At 38.7% G+C, this 20569-nt stretch overlaps 1 protein-coding gene across 2 annotated transcripts in view; it reads right to left on the bottom strand.

Moving 5' to 3' along the window:
* The window catches only part of tnrc6c1 (trinucleotide repeat containing adaptor 6C1), a 49363-nt gene extending 29008 nt beyond the window's left edge, over window positions 1–20355 (bottom strand). For both annotated transcript variants that reach the window (XM_055035045.1, XM_055035046.1), the window contains exons 1-4: window positions 20258–20355; window positions 12874–12974; window positions 11674–11695; window positions 314–691 (exon numbers count right to left, since the gene is read on the bottom strand). In XM_055035045.1, the coding sequence (XP_054891020.1) occupies window positions 314–691; window positions 11674–11695; window positions 12874–12936 (463 nt within the window). In that variant the 5' untranslated portion in view covers window positions 12937–12974; window positions 20258–20355. The remainder of the gene's footprint in view (window positions 1–313; window positions 692–11673; window positions 11696–12873; window positions 12975–20257) is intronic.
* Window positions 20356–20569: the final 214 nt, after the last annotated feature.

The raw sequence follows: 20569 nt of genomic DNA, 5'->3' as shown, positions 1-20569 counted from the left end.
AAAAGATATTCAGCAAAAATGTGTGCGAAATAGCTGGAATGTATTTAATTTTAAGTTAATTAAATTACTTTTAATGTTCAGTTAAAAAATTTTTTAATGTTATTTTGACCTAGAAATGTAAACATTTCAGAAATCGAGGTTTATGAAGACAGCTTTAAGAACCGCAAAAAAGTGATTCCACATCCTCTCACAATGAAAAGAAATTGAAGCAATTCAGAGCAATATTTCAATCTTACACAGCAAGCATCATTCTGGAGGTTACGCAGTATTTACTAATAGCAGAGGTGGAGATTTGACAAGTGTCTCTGCTGACCTGTGGGCAAGCTGGCTGAGGAGGAAGAGGTACAGGATGGAGAGGGGTTTATGGCTACTGTTGATGCTGCAGATTCACTAGTGTCGGGATATCTCGTGGTTAGGAGAGGCAGGGTCCCGGGAGGAAGAGGCTGGCCCCTCTTCAACAGCTGCTTTTGCTCCTGCTGGCGGAAGCGCGGTGGCACCTCTCTGGGCAGGTAGCGCTGCTGCTGCTGCTGCTGCTGCTGCTGGAGCAAAGTCTGCGACTGCTGTGCTGTCTGCGGCTGGCATCCGGAGGGGGCGCGCTTCCCATTTCCACTGCTTTGGGGTACGGGTGGGATGGCACCGGGGTTGGCGGGGAGAAGAGGAGGGGTGGGGTCGAGCTTGGCAGAGTCTGGCACTGTGGAAGTGGTGCAGGGAAAGGGTAAGTTAGAAGGAGGGAGTGCAAATATAGGATGAGCGGGTTAAAGGAGCGTTAGCCATAGTTGCTGAGCACATACATGTGTCAAAATACTACAGACAAAAAGCAGGATGTTGGCTGTAGCACAACTTTGTTTACTAAAATATCTGATGGTCAAAACATGAAAAAATATTGATGAAAAATAGAATTTAAGTTAATGCTCTTGCAGACTTTTAGTGACACAGAGCCTTTTAACTTGTTGCAACCACACATTTCAAGGTATTTTATTCGGATATTATATCAGATATTATAATTTGATAACACAAATTAATTTATAATTGTGAAGTGAAGCTTTTAAAACAAGAAAGTATGTTTTGCATTTATATTTAATCCCTTGTATCAATACTTTTTAAATCCACCTGTTCATATTTCTGGATATTCATCATTGTATGGATAGGATAGGAGACTTGATGTCACTTATCAAGTCTTGCAATATGATTTCAGTTTGATTCAGGTCCGACTTTGACTGGACCATTTTGACAATATGTTTTGATCAGAACTATTTTGCTTTAATTCTAGCTGCAGATATTGAGTGTTGTGCCGTTGAAACATGTTGGAATAACTTTTACAGCATTTTTTCTAGGACAGTTTCATCAGTCTTTCCCTCAACCATCTGAGATTTCAAATACACTTGGTATTCTGCATGTGGGCCCAAAAAAAAAACTCATTTTCATTGGATGAGAAGCCTTCTTCCACATTTTGTGTCCCCTACATGGCTTGTTGTGTGAAATTGCAAACAGGAGCTATTTTTCAAGCAGATCAGATTTGTTATCCTGTTGATTTTGTTTTCTAAGGACCCTTGACTCTCTGCAGCTTCTCCAGAGACACAGTTCTCTTTGCTGTGTGACTAAGATGTAAGCTTTGTAAAAACGAAAACACAAAAAGATGCATCCTCCTTTTACTTCACCTAAAGTTTTCCCATTTGTACTTTTATGTTGGGTTTTCACATAAAATGAAATCAAAATACATGTGAAAAATTTCAGCATGTGCAAACACTTTTACAAGCTCTGTATTTTCCTGCATGGTTTGTAAAAAACCTTTTAGCACAGCATTTCTTCACTGCCTTTTTATTTTATTTTTTGTTTAAAAAGTCACAATTGAGCCATTTACAACTATATCAAAATAGGATTTTCTGAACCACAAACCAGTAGATTGTAATAATCTCATTGTGGAAACGTAAAACATACATACACACTGCCTTTGGGAATAACCGAGAACTCTCACTGCCTGATATGCTGCCTGTTCACAGATTAAAAGTGATAAATAGGTCAAGTACCAGATAATGGACTTAGACCTGCTTGCTTCATTATTGTGTTATTGTCTCCACCAGGACAGAGTTTTAAAGAGCGCCCAACCCCATCACCATAAGCTATTCATACTTTGTGGCAGGTTATAGCCCCAGAAACAAATACCTTTCGGCGCATGACCAAAGCTGTTAGTTATCAACCGCTGTTGTAGCTGCTGAAGTCAAGCGCTAATGTCCCACTAGCTTCAGTTACCCCTGGCGACAGAGCTGATCTTTCCGTCACCTCTGACAAACCATTTTAATAGCCTATACTCAGAATAGCTACGCTTAAGAACAGCCAGTCTGTTTCTGCTCTCTACAGACTCCCGAGGGAAATAAGTGCCTTTTTAACTTCTAAAACCTCCTTTATGTTGGCAAAACTAAATGTGTCAACCTGTTATTTAGAGCCAAGCAGGTAATGCAAGGCAGCATCTCATATGTCCTTGAAATTGTCAAAAGCATGCAATGTTTACAACACTCCAAACGCGATTTAGATAAATGTCAAAGCTTTTCTTAGAACACATTTTAAAGTAATAATCTCATTCTCCTAGTTCAGAATTCTGTAACCTTTGGAAATAATGCATAATTAACTCATGAGCAGTTTCTCCTTTTTTTATGAGTAATATGCTTTAAATTCACTTCTCAGAGCTTTAAGATTTGTGTAAGCAGAGGTCCAGTCAGAGGTATAAGTCATCCAGGGTTCTGAAACTGTCTCTCTTTGAAAATATAAACCATAAGGTTTAAAATAAATAAAATGTATATTTATTTCTCAATAGCGATCTAATGGGATGTCTCAACATGCTGGGAACAGGCCTAAATGTTTCTGCTTTTTCTTTCTTCAAAGCCTTTCAATCATATTTGGAGCATGCAAAATAAATCCAAATCATGTGCAAAAGCCCTGAGTTTAATAGTTAGAGAGTAAAGTTAATAGAAATGTGATCAACCCAGACCTCTAATCAGATAATTACACTCTGAATGTACCTCGTTTCCTTTGGCATTTCTCTAAGCAAAACTTGTTTTTGTTTCCGTCATTATTTAATTCCTAGGATAGATTAACATAGTTACTAATAGTCACTTATACTGTTCTAATTAGTATTGTGATTCTAAAAATACCTTTTCTTTATTTTTTTTTAAAATCAAACAACTCTAATTTCTTTCTGGAAAGTATGCAACTGAAGTGCAACAACTAAGAAAAATATTTTGCATGGATTTTTGACTAATCTGAGACTGATGAGATAAATACTCCCATTCATTCACTGTTTTTTGGAAATATTTGTTATTATCCACCAGTTCCCAGCTGCCCCTTTTGTTGTGTCTCCACAATTTGTTGCTCAAACAACCGAAATTTTTTTATTGACCCCCTTTTATCAGCGCAAACCTGCTACTGAGATGGCAAGGTAAACAGTAGAGGCGAGAAATAATCCTTTGGGCTCAAAACAAACTCCATCTCTCACATTAGAAGGTCACGTCAAGAGGTATCTTTTAAAATTGGAACATAACTTATTTAAAGAAAGTTCAATATTAAAGGAACTATGAAGCATTAGGCTGGAGGCTAATTTACAGTACAATAATACGTAGCTATGGGGTTAAAGGTCAGCATTAAATCATTCACGAGGATCAACTCGGGTTACCAAGCTAGCCCTGGATGAACACATTATGGGACACAAAGCACAGAGGGTAATCGCCTCAGAGCATTTCATTACATAATGGAGTAATCTGGTAAAGTAAAATATAAAAGGGATGCAGAAAATGTGTTTAAAACCTATGTAGGCTGTACTTGTGAAAACCCAAACATCAGCTGATCGGACGTAATGCGCACCGAGCCAAAATGGTAGCTAAGTGCTGGCTGAGGAGGGGAGGGAGAGCGGCTTTGTGAAACCAACAAGCAAAAAAGAAAATGAAAAAAAAAATAATTCTGCGGACTAAATGAGTTACAAAGAGCAGCGCGCTTCGCCATTGGCTGCCATCCCCAGTCTGTGCAGCGAAGCGGTGAATAAGTTGAGCACATGCGGCCTGCCAGTCAAATACAAAAACAAAGAGTTATGTAATGCTGAGGCCCACATTGAGGGGAGAGGGCAACATGGTGCAGTGGAACATGCAAACAGAGCCCCATGTTTACTGATACATGAGTCCAAATTCCTTTCTACTGATGTGTCGGTGCCCATCATGGTTATGTACCATGGACGCACGAGGGGAGGGGATTCCTACGTTTCTGTGATCTATGTCATTTCTTGCATCTGGATCTGTCTGCCTCTCACCGCAGCTCAGCAAATCATCAGATACTCTTGTGCTTCATCCCTCCCCACCTTTCTGTGCTCCTCTCTATCCTTTTCCTTCATTCCCACCAACTATTATCCTCTCGTCATCATAGCTGTATTAAGGCCAGCAGATGGCCGCAGTAATTCCAGGTCAATTTGTTGGCTTTAAGAGGTGATTTCCTAATAAAACAAGAGGACTCTGGGATTGCGCCACGAAGTATTAGTTATGGAGTCGACTGTTGTACAGTTGGAAATCTCTGTTGGATGACGTAGATCCTTCTGGAAGCTGGGAGAAAGAGGGAGGTAATGAGGAGGCGACTGAGTGCTCTGTTGGCCAATCAGAGAAAAGAAACGATGAGGGACAGGGAGGGAGAACGAAAGAGAAAGCTGGCGTACAGGAGGAGCGGAAGGAGGCAGAGGAGGGAGGATAAGCGATGAAGAGAACAGTGTGTGCATGAAAGTCTCCACCCCCCCTTGTGTGCTCCTCTGTGAGCTCCCGTCTCACTGCCTGAAACCAGCTTGGCTCCAAATCCGCTTACAATTAGACCACTATTTGTCCTTAGCATGTTCCACTGCTGTGATTGCTTCATTTCAAAGAGCAAAACACACGTCTTGCACATTAAGACACACGGATACGATCAAACCAATCGTCATGAGTGTTACTTTATTAATGAAACTAAAAGATCAATCAGAATAAAAACAACACACCAGTGGAGGCTGCAACATATGAAGTGTGTGTCTCCCAAAGCTACCATCAGCTAAAAATTTTTTTATTAAACTGAAATGGAGTAAAGCGAGAGATCAGAGTGAATCTCCATGACAGCCTATTTGCAAAAACACGGTCCTCAGCTGTGAGGCTGCACAGGAGAATTCCCAGTTCATCAAAGATGCACATCAAACGTTGGCCTTGGGGCCGTGTGTGCTTCACGCACAGGAAGACATCTCATTTTCAACTTTTTTAAAGGGATCCTAATTTTCTGAAAGAGAAGATGATAGCGTGCTTGCCTGAGTGTTTAAGACTTTGTATTGACGTGGGAGAGCGGGGTGTCTGAAGCGACATCAAAGAGTCGAATGCAGAGGGAAGAGGGGTGGGAAGCATGAACGGCTCCACGATCTCTCCTGAGTGGAAGTTGCAAATAGGACACATGACCTTGAAGATGAAGGATACCCTCTGTGGATGGGTTTACGAGCAAATGTGCACAGAAGGCAACATTCAGAAAATTACTTGTTACTAAAAAACAGAAGAAAATACTGAAGAAAATGGTATGAGATGCCAAATGTAAATATGTGCATCTTTACATATTTACACAAGTAAACAATACACTGGAAGCAAAACTACAATCAACAGTTAATCCCAAAATTAACCTAAGCTGAAAAATTTAGATTTAAAACTACGACAAAACGTTAAGTCTCTGATAGAAAGCGAAAAAGACAAATGAAAAGACAATGGCACAATGTGAACGAGGGGGCAATTTGGGGGGAAAATACCCTTTAATTACATTTTAAAATTATCTGTATGCTTCGCCACCATTAATGGAAACAGTGATATTACAGCAATCAAAGTCTTTTCATCATTGCAGATCAGATTTCCACTGATACAATAAAGTGTAACTCTGGTGATGAGCTCCAAGTCTTTGAGGTTGGAAGAACTCCTTGCCATCACCCTAATCTTTAGCTCCCTCCTCGAATTAAAGTCAAGACTCTCTGGGCCACTTCAGAACGGTAATAGGAATCCCATTCAAAAGAACCATGAAGGTAAAAATAGAGCTATTTTACACCACTATATGCCGGGGTTATGCATAATTTTGGACTTATTTGTAGTCATTTTTACAAAAAAATCACCTGTGTCACAGTTACCAGCACCCCTAAAAGTTCCTATAAAATAATGTAACTAAAGCATATTTTTTATTTATATTTTACATTACTTCAAGTAGGTCAAGTTATGTTTATAGGGGCATGTTGTGAATAATTTGTAACTTTGTCTTGCCACATTTGTTTAATTTTTATAGGGTTTGGAAGATGGGAGAAATCAACACAGAAATTGTTTTTCTTTGAACATCTCAGTCTTCATAATTAAATCCTACAGATACCCGTGGGGTGAGTTAGAACAATATGAGAATAAATAGGACTCTGGAAGATCTTTTGGACCATACATTTAAGAGTTTGTGCAAACAGAAATGACAATAGATCCTTCCTAGTGTTAAAACCTTGCAGATTGTATTTGGAAAAGACCAAGTCCTGCTCCAAGTGGGGTTGTATTGACAGCAGTGGAACTATAATTGTGCCATTGGGGATCCGGGTGACATGGGATTCTTTTCCCCACAGAATAAATATACTCCAGCTAAAAAAAAGGGGTGTTTTCCAACACTCTCAGGAGATTATATGATTTTTTAAAAAGTCTTCAGCAGAGGTGCCAACACTTTTGCTGTCAAACTGTAACAAGCTAATTGAAGATAACAAGAAAATAGAGACGTATGCTTATCAAATGGCTCATTAAAAAGTAGAGGAAAAGCATCAAATATTGATGAGGTATTTAGAGGCTTTCATCTCCATCTTCCATGGGGCTTTAAAATATGGGCAGCAAACCTCACCAGAGTAGACTGGATGCTTTAATTACAAATGAATAAATGTGACACAGTGGTTCAAATAGAAACCCCCCCATCACATTTCACACAGTGACTACTGCTATTCAGAGCAATTAGTATCTACCAGAAAACTCAGTGTAACTCCCTGTTATATAGGTCAGACTTTCAAGTCCTAACAATACCTGAATAGCTCAACACCTTCACTCACATCAAAATCCATCTCTGCTCCTAGTGTGCCTCAAAATATCGTTTTTTCTTTTTACTTCTCCAGGTTTACGGGTCAGAGAGGCTCGTCTCCAAGACCCCTGCTTGCAAAAGTCAGGTGCAGGATAGAAACAAAGCTACTTTCCTGGAGTCATCACTCCCCTGCTCATGACCTTTGTGCTGACAGCTGTAGGCAGCGCAGATTCCTCTGTGTTTTGATTTAGAAGAAGCGAAGCATGAAAGAGACTGGAATGTCCTGTCCTCCTGACCTGAGCAGCACCTGCTGGGCCTGACACCAACTCAGGCTGGAATATTCCCTTCATACTCAAACAGCAAGAAACTGAAAGCAAAAAATTTTACTTGGTATTCTCTACATTGTATAGTCATTATTTAATTATATTTTTCTGTTTCAGTTTAGGATAATTTGGTACCCAAAGTTGAAAAAAAATTAAACGACTTGTGCAACATGATGACAGTAGGAGCAAAACTACAGATGAATCCATCTGTTACTCCATTTCTTCTACGAATATAACATTTATTATACAACTGATTCGTTTGTTTAGATAAGACATGGAGAAGGGATCAGGCAGTAATGATAACAAAAGGTCATCTTGCATAAATCCCAATTTCATCACACCACTCTGTGTCAAACATGAATAACTGAGTGTGAGTAAGATAATATGAAATGTTAAATTAATTGACTATGAAATGACAGCTTTAGATTCACTTTCTAACAATGTTATCCATGGCAATATGCAAATGTGTGCCTCGACGTGTGTGCATGCTTCACTCTTCCTTTTGATGATAGCATTGAACTCTGGAATAAATGGAGGACTAAAGCTTATTACAACCTAGAAACAGGATGCAGTGCAGATTGTTGCACCATGCCAGTAGCTGCTGGGATGCTGACCTATAATGTCACAGCAATAGAAGATGGATGGATCAAACACAGCAATGCACTCACTTCAGTATTGTCACAGTCAACCTTTTCATTTACAGCTGTTGTCACCCAGCAGTAAACGATGGAATTAAATTTCAGGACCAAATATTATGAAAGCAATAAAAGCCAGTAGAATAAAATCATATCCTGATGTTTACCAGCAAACCATGGGACTGTCTCCGACTGGTAGCTGAGCATAAAGTAGAGTATGCTTGAAAAGTGGAATGGTTTTCTTTAATGTTTTTTTTTTTTTTTTTTGCAAATACATTTTTTTGAAATGGAGTGCATCTCAATTTGCTGCACCTGCAAGTCGTTTGGGGCATGTCTCCATTAGCTCTGCACATCTACAGACAGACGTTTTTGTTGGTCCTTCTTTGCCAGTTCAGTCAGATAGAGATCAACTGAGATAAACAGTTTTCAAATGTCATCTGAACAGAGCTCCTTCTTTGACTGCAGCAACGCCATCACTCATACTCCTTCCTAAAGCGCTCTGTAAGTCCCTCAGTTAAGGTGTTTAGCCATTGGTTAGCAGTTTTGCAGTTGTGTCAGATTCTTTCCATTTTATAAAGATGTTCGACTTTATCTCTAAGCTGTCTGCTGTGCTCCTTGGGTTTTAAGTTTTTCTAACAAACCCTCTGAGGCCTTCATAGGACACATGTATTTACACTGAGATTTAATAACACACAGGTGGACTAATTTCTTATTCTGTGATTTCTGAAGGTTATTTGTTTGGCTGGATTTTATTCAACAGATTAAATGAGGCTGAAAACAAAACTAAAACAGTGTTAGATACTTTGTTTAAAACATAAAATTGAAAACCACGCGTCATATTCCGTATGCACAACCGTTGTGTTGCTCTGTCGCAGCATTATTAAAATTTGTGGTTGAAATGTCAAATTATCAAAAACTTTAAAAAGTATATGCAGTTTAGCTAAGCACTGCATTACTTCCTTCTTTTTGGCTTTATAATAAGAAGCAAAGTAAAAACCATCAGATCAAATCAGCTCCTTAGTGCTTACAAGGTGTGCATAAGCTTGTTAATGATGCAGGTGTGTGGAAACATGGAATAAACTAAAACATGCAGAACATTAGGACCTGAACGCTGGGGATACGGATCGCTGTGCAACAATAAATTCTGCAGCAGAAGCTAATGAACAGAAATCAGTTCAATACTTCAGATAATGTTTGAACTCATGTCAACATCTTGGGTGTTTTGAGTGTTTTCAGAAAAACAGCAAGTAAGAAAAAAAGATCTATATTTGACTGTTACATTACGGGACTGGAACAGAGCGGCAGCATGTGTTTGCATGTTTGTTACAGAAGTGGGCCAGGAGAAACAACCCACAACGGGCCCCCTCAGCTGTGTCGGCAAACAGGAAACTGGAGTTCAGTCTCAGTTTCACGTAGCTCCATCTGTTTCTTCTGCTCCCTCAGATCAACCTGAGCCCCCACGGTTCAGCATTCACCTTCTCTTTGCTTCACACCAAACAGCAAAAAAAAAAAATCATTTCAACCTTTTTCTTGCAGCCCTCCCTTTCTTCTGCTCCCAGGGTGGGCCTCTCTGCCAGACCAGACAGGAGATGGAAGCAGTTACATTATTAAGATGCTTCAGGTGCTGCTGAAAATCTCCAGAGGATGGATGCATGTTTATTCATCCCCCACACTTTCCTCATTGTCCTAATTAGCTCCCAGTCTGCCCTAAATTACTATCACCAACCATCCATATTTTTAAGCTGCTAGTCCAAAATATAATTCATCTTCAAGAAATTTGCTTTTCCTCAAGGTTTAATGATTTTCTAAATATTGTTAATGCTGTGTTAACTGTAAAAACCAGGCTGTAGCTAACGATTACGATTATTTGACAATTAATCAAGTGATCGGACAGAAGAAATTATTGATTTAATCACTTAAACGTTTTAGTACAATACTAAAAACACAAAAAAGTAAAAATAATTCAATTACATTTTTTTAAATAAGACAAGTGGTTTCTTTAAAAGTCCAGCTCTCCTCTTTCTGCAACTGACTTGTTTTTATTTGTTGATTAACTGGTAAGTAATTAGACAGTAAAAATATTTTATTTTTTTTAAGTAATTTGAAACAGGTGAATCTAAAACTGTGCCAGATGAGGAATTCTGGCATAGGTTTTTTTGTGCAATTTCAGCTTAATTACCGTTTTGATGGTGTCCTTCTTACATCAAACTATACTCCGGTTAATTATTCGCTTACTAAGCTAGTTAATTATTTCAATGATTGAGTCCTGAAATTTTATCACATTAATTGTTTCAGCCCTTGTAACAAAATTTCAGGTTTCTGAAGTAGCTTATGTAACTTCATAAAATAATCTGTGGAAGAAATGCTGCAATTATTCCTGCATTGTAAGTTTCTTATTCGACCGTATCATACCAACTACACCTGACAGAAAAAAAAAATCCATTTAGCTCCAGTTTTACCCTAATAAGTGGATGCACAATAATTGGGGCAAATTTAATGACAAGTGAAACTGCATCAATACGAGAAATAATTGGAGTATTTCACTGGTCGTTTGGTCTCATTTTGGCTCTCACAAACATTCACACATGCTTCAGCATTACATAATATCTATAGGGCTTTGTCTTGAGAATGAGACTTTGTACCCAAGTAAGATTACATAAATAAATACAAAATTAATTAGTGTCAATACAAAATTCAATTTTTTCTTTTTAAATATGGTCAATTATTAAAACCATTAATCATTTCCTTCCTCTCTCTAACATAAAAACTACTCTAATATTACGTCATGGCATGTTGTGTTTCTCTAAGCCTTGTTTTTCAACAGTTCTTTACTGGAGAGGCCTTTCTTTGCTTAAAAGTTGTAGTATAATAAAGGCATAAATTAGATTTCTCCCAGTTTTAACCACTGTAACAAACACTTGTGTGAACAGTATAAAATTACAACATTCTCCGCTAATGTTGTTGTATTAATGCCTTGCTGTTAACAACTGCCTGAAGGTCTAATCGGATTTTTCTCCCCCATCCCCGTCTGTCCTGAAACAGAGTCCGGCTCCAAACATGCTTGCTCAGCCCAATAAAAGGATTTTCTTCTCTTTTTTTTTTTTACAAACACTGGCCTGAGGAGACAAGCACTGTCTCCTCAACGTCTTCTACGGCAATTCCCTTTATGCATTTGTATTGTTTGTTATTTGATTTATTTTTCTTTTATTCTGAGATTTTTTTCTCACCTCCATTCTCCTAGGTAAGACTGTGGAGCCAAGAGGGAGACCTGAGGAGGAGCTGCATCATCCCTACGCTCCTTATTAGTGTTGCATGGGCACCTGGCTTCCACATTCAGCTCAGGTAGTTCAGACCACCTGGCTCCAGATATTTTCATTTTCAACTTAAAATATTTCACCTTAATTCAGCTGCATGCTTTTTATTCTCACACAGCAGAGATAAGAGATCAAACAGAGGCTCTCTGGGATTTTAAAGCACCTCTGTCTAAGGAGACAAAAAGAACATTTCTTATCCTTAAAATAAGTTTGCTTCTTATTTACAAAGATCTCAAAGCAAACATAGCAGACTAAGTTTTTTATGTGTAAAAACAACTACATTTTGCTCTTAAGTGTAACAAAGCAGGCTTATGAAACTAACTGAAGTCAAATTCAAACACTTACCTTTGGTTATCTGTTCTGTGGTCTGTAACAAAAGAGAAAACATGAATGAAAATGTGACCTACAATGCCAAAATACAAATGTTTCAAAGAATCGGATTTATGCAAAGCAGAAAGGCAAGAGTGACATTTACTGTCATGTTCACTTTAAGTGTGATAGGAGCCTAGAGACGACAGGAAAGAGAAAAATAGAAAAACATCCAGAACGCCACGTGACCATATTCCAAAATATTTAATTTTTTTATGTTTAATTAACATTTCATTCAAACATAATTATGTGCTTCTTTAAAAAAAAGTTAGCAAATTATAAAGAGTTTATCCTTCGTTTATCAAAAGAAAAGCAACCCTCTTGATGCAAGAGCTTTGTAAAAGCAATATAAAAAAAGTAATAGAAAATATGAGAGGGTGAACACTTTTTATAGGCATCATAGTAACACATGAGGGAAAATGTCTGTATATTACACTATACTTAAAATGCAACTATTACAAGTTATGTAGCCGTAATGAATACACCTGTGTGAACCCAAGACACTGTGTCACAAGAGATGTGATACAAAACTTAAATATCTTTTTTCCCCAAAAAAGATATTTAAGTTTCATAATCAAACTACATTTTACAATAAAAAAATATATATATTTAATTAAATCTAATTAATTCAAATCACCATAAATGAGTTTTGTGGAGAAATATTTAATGAGTTACTCACTCTATCTGAATATGGCTGATAAGGCAGTGGAGCTAAAATGGTCTGACCCTGCATTAAACCGAGGTCTCACTGTGGCTTATCAAATAAGCTTTTATTAAACAATAAGAAGAAACAATTAAAGCTTGAACACATGAAGAGATTTTATGTTAGCACTGTTATTAAAACTTGTGCGCCACAACAGCAAGCTTTTCAGTCTGGGTTATTCAGGCTTTTGATGGAGGAGTGTGCATGCTTGCAGCTCTCTCTGTGCACAGCGTGCTAAGTTGTATGGTGACTCTAAACTGACCTTAGGAGAGAAGCTGCGTGCATGCATGGATGTTTTCTAAAACCCTGCAATGGCCTGGCGATCTGTCGAGGTTATACCCTGCCTTTCACCAGATGGGATAAGCCTCAGCTTCACTGAACGAGATTAAGTGAGCAGGGAAAAAAAAGCTGATGAATGAATAAATGAGGGGAAGAGACACAATTCAAAACAGAACTTTGGACTGAACGCCTACCTTTTTTTGTGCAGCTTCTTTCTTTTTCTTCTCTTCTTGTTTTTTCTTTTTCTTATCTTCCATCAAATGTTTTTCTTCTTGTGTTTTGCTTCTTTTCACAGCTAAAATATGTAAAGACAAGAAAGGACAAAACTTAATCTGAACCACCTGCTGTGTTGATAAGTTCTTCACAAGACACCAGAAAATACCAGGGGAGTGTGTAACTTCTTACATTTTACTTGATGGAATAAACACATTTAATGCAAATTTCACTACCTCTAGTAATTAAGAAAATGTCAGAAATTGATGACAGTCAACGACACAAGCACAGCTTGAGACAGTTGTGCTTTTACAACCAGGAAAGAGCCTCTGAGCTATTTTTGTGAGCTCGAAAATTCAGCAGTTCAAACGGGCTCTTGTTGCGAATGGCTGATGGAAGTTGTGGGTGGGCACCATTTCAAAAGGGACACATCACACCGGTCAACCCACAGCTGACTGTCTCAACAAACACCAAGCCTGACAACCACACACACTGGGTGAGAAGTTAACCTGCTCTGTACTGGCTGCAGGTTCAGCCAGTGAGGACTTTAACTTGCACAGTTGTGCAGACAGAAAAAAAAAAAAAAACTGGGGAAAAAAGCATCCACACCTCTGCCCAGAGACATAAATGACATGTTAAGTGCAGCCTTGTCAATGAAACAGAAACAGTTGCACAGATGTCAGATTTTGAGCTGCAAATTTAATTAGGTGATTGCACTGTTGCTCCTCAGTGTGTTGAGTTCACTTAGCGACATTGTCCTTTTCTGTTCTCCAAGGTAAAATCGGAAGGCTTAGTTTTAATGCACCACTGGAGTTGACTTTTCTCTCTTTTTTTTAAAGCAATTTTATGTAAACTGTTCACATAAAATTTTACTTTTGTTTTTTTAGGACTGATAGTGGAAAGCGCTGCAGCCGACACCAGTGCTCCTAATCTTTAATTTACATTCATTCTGAGAAATCCTCAGAAACAACTTTTGAGGTTATTGACATTAGTCAACCTTGCTGCTTGTACTGAAAATGACCTCAATAAGCAGCTCTAAAAATGAAAGTGCTACACTGTTGAGTCACACTGAACGACATCCAGAGCTTCAAGTCATTTCCAGTCCAGAGTCTATATTGCAAAATGGAAAAGTAAGAATTTTTTATACATATTTTCAACATATAATTTAAATAGACAAAATAAAATGTTGGGTTTTTTTCTATCTCTAACCCTACAATGTGACATTGTTGAAGAAACCAGTCTCTTCTACTGCAGGCGATGGTGACGTATGCCACTGCCTGGCAACAGGCCTGCGCTCCCAGAGGTCCCAGTGAGCAGTCAGGTGGAGACAGACTGCGCCCTTCAGCGTGGCGCTGAAGTCAGTTTCATCCAATCGTGCAAGTGGGCAAAGTAAAGCAGATTCAGCTGTTTTACTTAAGTTTAGTTTTGTGGGAACAAAACTAAACTTAAGTTTAGTTTTGTGTATACATATACATACAAAACTGTATGTATATGTATTACTACAAAAACTAACAATTATTCAGCTTCCAGATCAGACTTTCCAGCAAATAATTTAGTATCCCTTTAGGGTAAATCCCTTTAGGGTAAATTAAGTATTTTTGAATTTGAAATATTGACTAATTCTGGGAAAACATTTGCTTAAATGAAATCAACATCTAACAAATTTTGTTGCGATATTGATAAAGGAGATATCGCATAAAACATCTTATCTTAATCTTTAATTAACGCTAAAATAAAAGCAGAAAATGGTTAACCAAGGTGGAAAAATTTAATTTCATATCCATGTATTTTTGCTGCTTAGTGGGAGCAAAACATATAAAGCGCTGAAGTGGCAACCAAACAACAGGTATGGTGTTCAAACTGAAATGATGGAGGGTTTAGATAAATTTGCCCCTCACCAAATTATACATGGTGCATTTTGATCCCAATCTTCCTCCATTTCACACGTGCAAACAAAATATTTTGCCCTATTAGTTGGAATGTTTTCCTCATCTACAATTGCAGCCAATAATATGGAAATGTCTCCCATGCTGAACTCTGATCAGGTGGCTGTGGATAAGCTTTTATTTACCACTCAGTTTTTTTTTTTTTTTGCAATCCAAATAAGTGAAGAGATACAGAAGCAAAACAGAGAACAACCTGACAGGTAGTTTAGCAGTATCAAACAAAATGAGAAAAAAAATAACCAGCTGTTTTGATGTAAAAAAAAAAACAAATGTAAAAAAAAAAGTTAAAATCAAGATGAAAAGTTTATGTACCAATAAATGCTTCAAAATGACTTGAAGGCACAGGTACTTTTGGTGGTATTAACAACATGTTATTCCAAAAGCTGCGTTGTAAATTTTGTTGCCACTTATGCAGAAGAGAGCTGCTACTCATACCCGTCAACAGTTTTTTTTTTCAAAGCTGCAACAGGCTGATTTAAAACCTACAGCTGCAATACTAAATATAGCTGCTGTTGTATCAGTGAGGCTTTTATCATGTAGGCAATAAGTGAGATGCTCCAGTTAATGTGAGCTGCTGTCCTCCGCTGACCTGGGAGGACAGTCAAAATGGGTACAGTGAAAGAAACTTTTGCTCCTGAAGCAAGGCCGAAAGATAAAATAATTAAATCATGAACATGTGCATCAATGGGATATCAATCAATATATTTTAAAAAGACACGTACGGTTTTACCACTTTTGTTTTGAATTCTGCAGCTTTTTGATGAACATAACCACACTCAAATGGCCATTAAATTAACTTTACAGTATATTTTGATTGAGAGAGTTTCAGAAATATTAGTTTTTTGAAAATAATTCTTTTAAATGTTGATTAAAAAGACAAACATCTGTCGTAACAACTCAATATGACTTACGCAAAAAGAGAAACAAGACCATGGATTTGAACTCATATGTAGCAGCAGACTGATAGACTATGCATTATGAAGTTTTAATGTGGAAGCGAATTTAAAGGTCAAAAGCCGGTGAACTGAGATCTATTGTGGAATTACACTCTCCTGTCATATCATTGGGATTACAGCTGGGTGTCCCCCTTAAACCAGACACTCACTGTGATGACAAAGGACAGACACAAACAGGACGGGAACAACAACAGAGGAGAGATCAAGGTGAGTCAATTACAGCCAAGCAGAAAATTGCTTCAAAAAAATATATATTACGTGGAAACGGAGAGTAAAACGTGTGAACAAGTAAATGCCTTGCTGCTGCGCACTTGAGCAATAAAGATGAGGGGGTTGACCGACAATGAAGCTGGTTAGTGTGGACGTGAGAGAGAGGTGGAGGGGAGGCAGACCATAGACGACAGCAGCTGGGCACAGAGCCAGAAATGCCATTGCATGCCCTGCCAACGACGACGGCAACAGCCGCTGCAGCTTTTGGAGATCATGCGAAGTGTCGTCCTCTGCTCGCCTGCACTTTTTGGGACAGGAAAGCTCTTTCGACTTTCGGGTTTTTGCATGTAAAACCTCAGACACATAATGAAAAAGGGCAAATGTGTCGCACGTGCCTTTATGTTGCATAAAGGTTTAGAAGAAGGAAAAAAAAGAAAAGAAAAACTGCACGGTAAGCACTGACAAAGTCCCAGGGCTCTGCAAAGAGGATTGCACTCTATAAACCACTTGGAGCTATTCTCAGAGTGGTCATCATAATGCGTTCTAACTCAGCCTAATGGCGTACAAAAGGTGAAATGTAGGCATCACTATCACCTGTTCTGTGAAAATGCACTTAAATAACTTGCACTACAAAAACTTAACCTCAAAGCAGCTGAAGAAAATACAACATTAGAAGACAACTAAGCCGTACAATGAACGACAGCTATAAACATAATCGTTGAAAACACCTCGAAAAATATTGCACCAAAGTCACAAACGCTTATTTCTTTTCAATGAGTAAAGATAGCCAGTAACAGAGCAGTAGCACCGCACTGCTGTTGGTGGTTAGTAAAAGAAAAAGTTCTGGTTTCAATGATTTTCTGGCTGAGTTTCATATTCTTGCATTTGTGGAATTTATCCAATGAATCCAATTTTGTCTCACAGTCAAAAACCATTCATGTTAGTTCAACTGTTAGCTGCAAAATTGTTGCTTGTATTGATCAGAGCTTCTACTGAATTTCAAGTTAGTAATTCTTTACATTGACAGATTTCATATATTTGGCCGTTTATTGTGTCTCACTGCAAATAAATTACAATGTATTTACAATGAGTGCTTGGATTGCGACAGTCTTAAATCGTTTGGATCTATTAAAATCAAAACTGGATTACCGGACATAGATAATGGACTGTTGTGGAGCATTTTCATACAACCTTCAGGGTTGCAAAGTTTGCGTTTTCTTCTACAACTGCTGAGTTTGGCAAGTAAAATAAGGTTGCAATTTAGAACAGAGGTTCAATCTGGACCTAAACCAGTCACGTTTTGGATTCATATTGCTCCAAAATTTCTGAACATGGACATTATTAAAGAACTAAATGTAGATTTTTGGGATGTGAAGTTTCACACTTAAACATGGATGGAAACATTTAGGCAGCGAGAGAAAATCAATTCTTAAAACACAGATCTAGCCAGATCTAGAGAATATCAAAATAAAATGTCATGCTTTTCCAGACTAAGTAAAAGAATGTCCAGTGATATTCTTCATGTAAAAGAACTTGCAAATCACTGATTTGATGTCTAATATGTACACACACAAAAAAAAACGAATCCCTGTTTGTACTAGTAGTGACACAAGCACTGAAAATAGCAATAAATAAATTTGCCTTTTTGGCAAATCAATGAGTAAAAACTACAAATAGCATCTGCATATTTCTTCAAGCTTTAAACTTGGCTTCTCATTTTGTTCAATGCAAGATCATCATTTTCAGACAGATTTCTGGATATTGAGAACCAGCCAAACCAAATGACACAGTCCAACCAAATATCCCTCAGTTATTCAAGCAAAAGGACATCAAGGGTTTCAAACTGAAAGTTCTGCTATGACCTAATCTGTATTATAATCACAGCATTTAGCGGTCTGGTTTTGTTATCAACCCCCTCAGCCCCTTCCTTTTCATGGCTCTCTGTGAATAGACACTGCCTCTTTCATAGGCTTTGGTTCCTGAGTGGGGCCCCCTAACCCAGCAGTGAGAAAAATAACCTGGGTGACCCCATCTTAAACCACCACCTCCTCAAGACCAAATTTAGGCTCCATGACACATTAGTAAAACCGGCAGGAATCAAAGCTTACGCTAATTTGCTCTCTTCATGCGTCAGCACTGACATCCCCCAGCAGGTATGTCACAATCAGCGAGTCTGCAGCTGCCATTTTTTGCTCCAGTTGCTTGATTGATGATTATGCTATTGGCTGCATCGGCCCCTAAATTGTGGCTTGTAGTTCCCAGAATTCCTATTAATAGAAACCATACCCAGAATATCATTAACTGTCTATTTGTTTAATAGACAAATGTTCTTATTTACTTATTTTGACCAGGCAAATAATTTGACTGACATGAAGAATTTATTTTTTTTTTAAATCAACCAAATAGTCTTCATTTTATACAGTGACATTTATTCCAAAATTATTTTTGATTTGATACATGTACATATGGTTAATTCTCATACTGTGTCCATTTCATTAGACAGCTGGCTTAAATAGATATATAATGAATGGGAATCTGGTGCAATATGATATTAATGTAAAATCTTAGAAAATACATAATTTTTAACCACCATCTCAAAATTTATAAAAACAATAGATAAGCATAATAGATAAATATTTAATCATTAAATATTAAACTGTTATTTAATGTTTAAGCACATAAACTAACAACTACTTCACTTACATTTTTAATTGATTTAGTCCAGGGTGGAGTTACTCAGTGACCCTCCTCTCCCATTTGCTTGGCACTAATCAGCAGGCTAGAATAAAAAGAGCAGTGCTCCTGACCTTTGCCAACAACAACAACAACAAAATCTAATTTACCTGTATAGAAAATCCATTAATATCAAGTTATCATTGCAGAGAACCTGACTAATCAACAGGCTACAAGTTTGTTAGACTTTAGTTCTTCTCGAACAACACGAGTGTCAAAATCCAGTCCTCAAAAACCAGTAACAGTTTGACGTGTCCCACATTAAACACACCTGAATCAAATGACTATTACCTCCTAACACTTCTATTGAGTCCTGCTAATGATCTGATTACATGACTCAGTCTGCAGACACAGAGAGTCATTAGTAAAAGTTGCAGAGCACCGAGAGGACAGGAGTTTGACACCTGTGCTCTGCAATGCACAGATCTCAATAGCTGATCATATTCTGCACAATAATCACATATACTTACAAGATAACTAACTTGATGGGTGGTGAACTGGGGTTTATTATTCAACACTTTGCAGAATTAAGGATAAATAACCATATTTTTTTATTTTACTGACTTCTGTAAACCAAGACAAATACCACAAAGTATATATAAAGCGTCTTTTGAAATGTGCCTGGTATATGTTTTGTTCCACCATGCACAATGGGAACTGGAATTTGTTTGCATCCCTTTTTTTTGTGCATAAAGCCAAGCTGCAGGACATGCGGCGTTACAAGATTTCAGAGGCACCATTTCTCAGGGATTACACAGAAACCCAACGCTGACACTGACGAGACAAAGAACCAACAGCAGATTTCAAACAAAACGCAAAAATGAGACGCTCGGGTTGCAATGCACTGACGAAACAAGAAACATCGGATTCTGGTTCTCTCCCTGCAGTTAAAACTGAGCTGGAAGCAATCAATTTACAAACTGTGGAGTGATGCATGAAGCCCAGGTTCTCGGTGAACGAGACCGGTGGAGGTATGTGGACATGAACCCTGGAGACAAACCGGGGCTAAACGGGTTTAAATCCAATCACGTGACGCACAAAGCACATTTTGTGCGAATGAGCGGCGACAGTCACGTCCATGTCGGGTCTCCCGCAAAGCAACGCAGCGGCGGGTGTCCCGCCGACGTCTTGCAGCCCAGCAGCGGCAACACCGTCGCCCTCCGTTTTGCCCCAGCGCGGGGAGAGGAGGGGGTGGGGGGTGGAGGCAGAAGCTGGTTCGGCTCGTACGCAGGACGAAAATCGACTTTCGAAACTGAGCAGCCGCGCGCAAACGCAAACAAACACCGACGATATCGACAAAAGTTGGTAAAAGCCGAGGACCCGGCGCAAAGACAACAGTGATGTCACGGTGGGCTGAGCCGGAGATATTTCCATAAACACTCCGTCCAAAACGATACGCGTCAAAGTCCTGCATGTCTTTGCGCACTCGGAACGCCGTCAAAAAAAAAAAAAAAATGCGAGAGGGGGTTTGCTTTCTCGCAGCGCAGAAACAAAAACTAAAAGGTGCGTAAAAATCCTACCTTGAAGCGCTCAGTTGGTTCTCATCGGCGGCGGAGCGTCTGCAGCCATTTTGTAGTAACTAACCGGAGCAGGGAGACGGTTGAATCCGTGGTAACTGGGGAAGGTGGGCGGGGCTTCGGGGTGCCACGTGACCTTCAATAACAAAACAAACTGGTCTCGTTTCACCGCGCTCCTCCTCCTCCTCCTCCTCTTCCTCCGGGGTTTCCATGACAACTGCAGCTCCTTCATCACCGAGCCTGCAGCCGCCGCTCTGCATCTTGCATCAGCCTTCCCACTTTATCACCAGAGAGGAAAGTAGGCAAGAGTAAAAG

The sequence above is a fragment of the Poeciliopsis prolifica genome, unplaced genomic scaffold (genome assembly GCF_027474105.1).
Source record: "Poeciliopsis prolifica strain line A6 unplaced genomic scaffold, Auburn_PproV2 SCAFFOLD010, whole genome shotgun sequence".
In the NCBI taxonomy this organism is placed as follows: Eukaryota; Metazoa; Chordata; class Actinopteri; order Cyprinodontiformes; family Poeciliidae; genus Poeciliopsis; species Poeciliopsis prolifica.
Note: the sequence above shows the minus strand (reverse complement) of the source record. Positions and strands in the feature narration are given on the sequence as shown.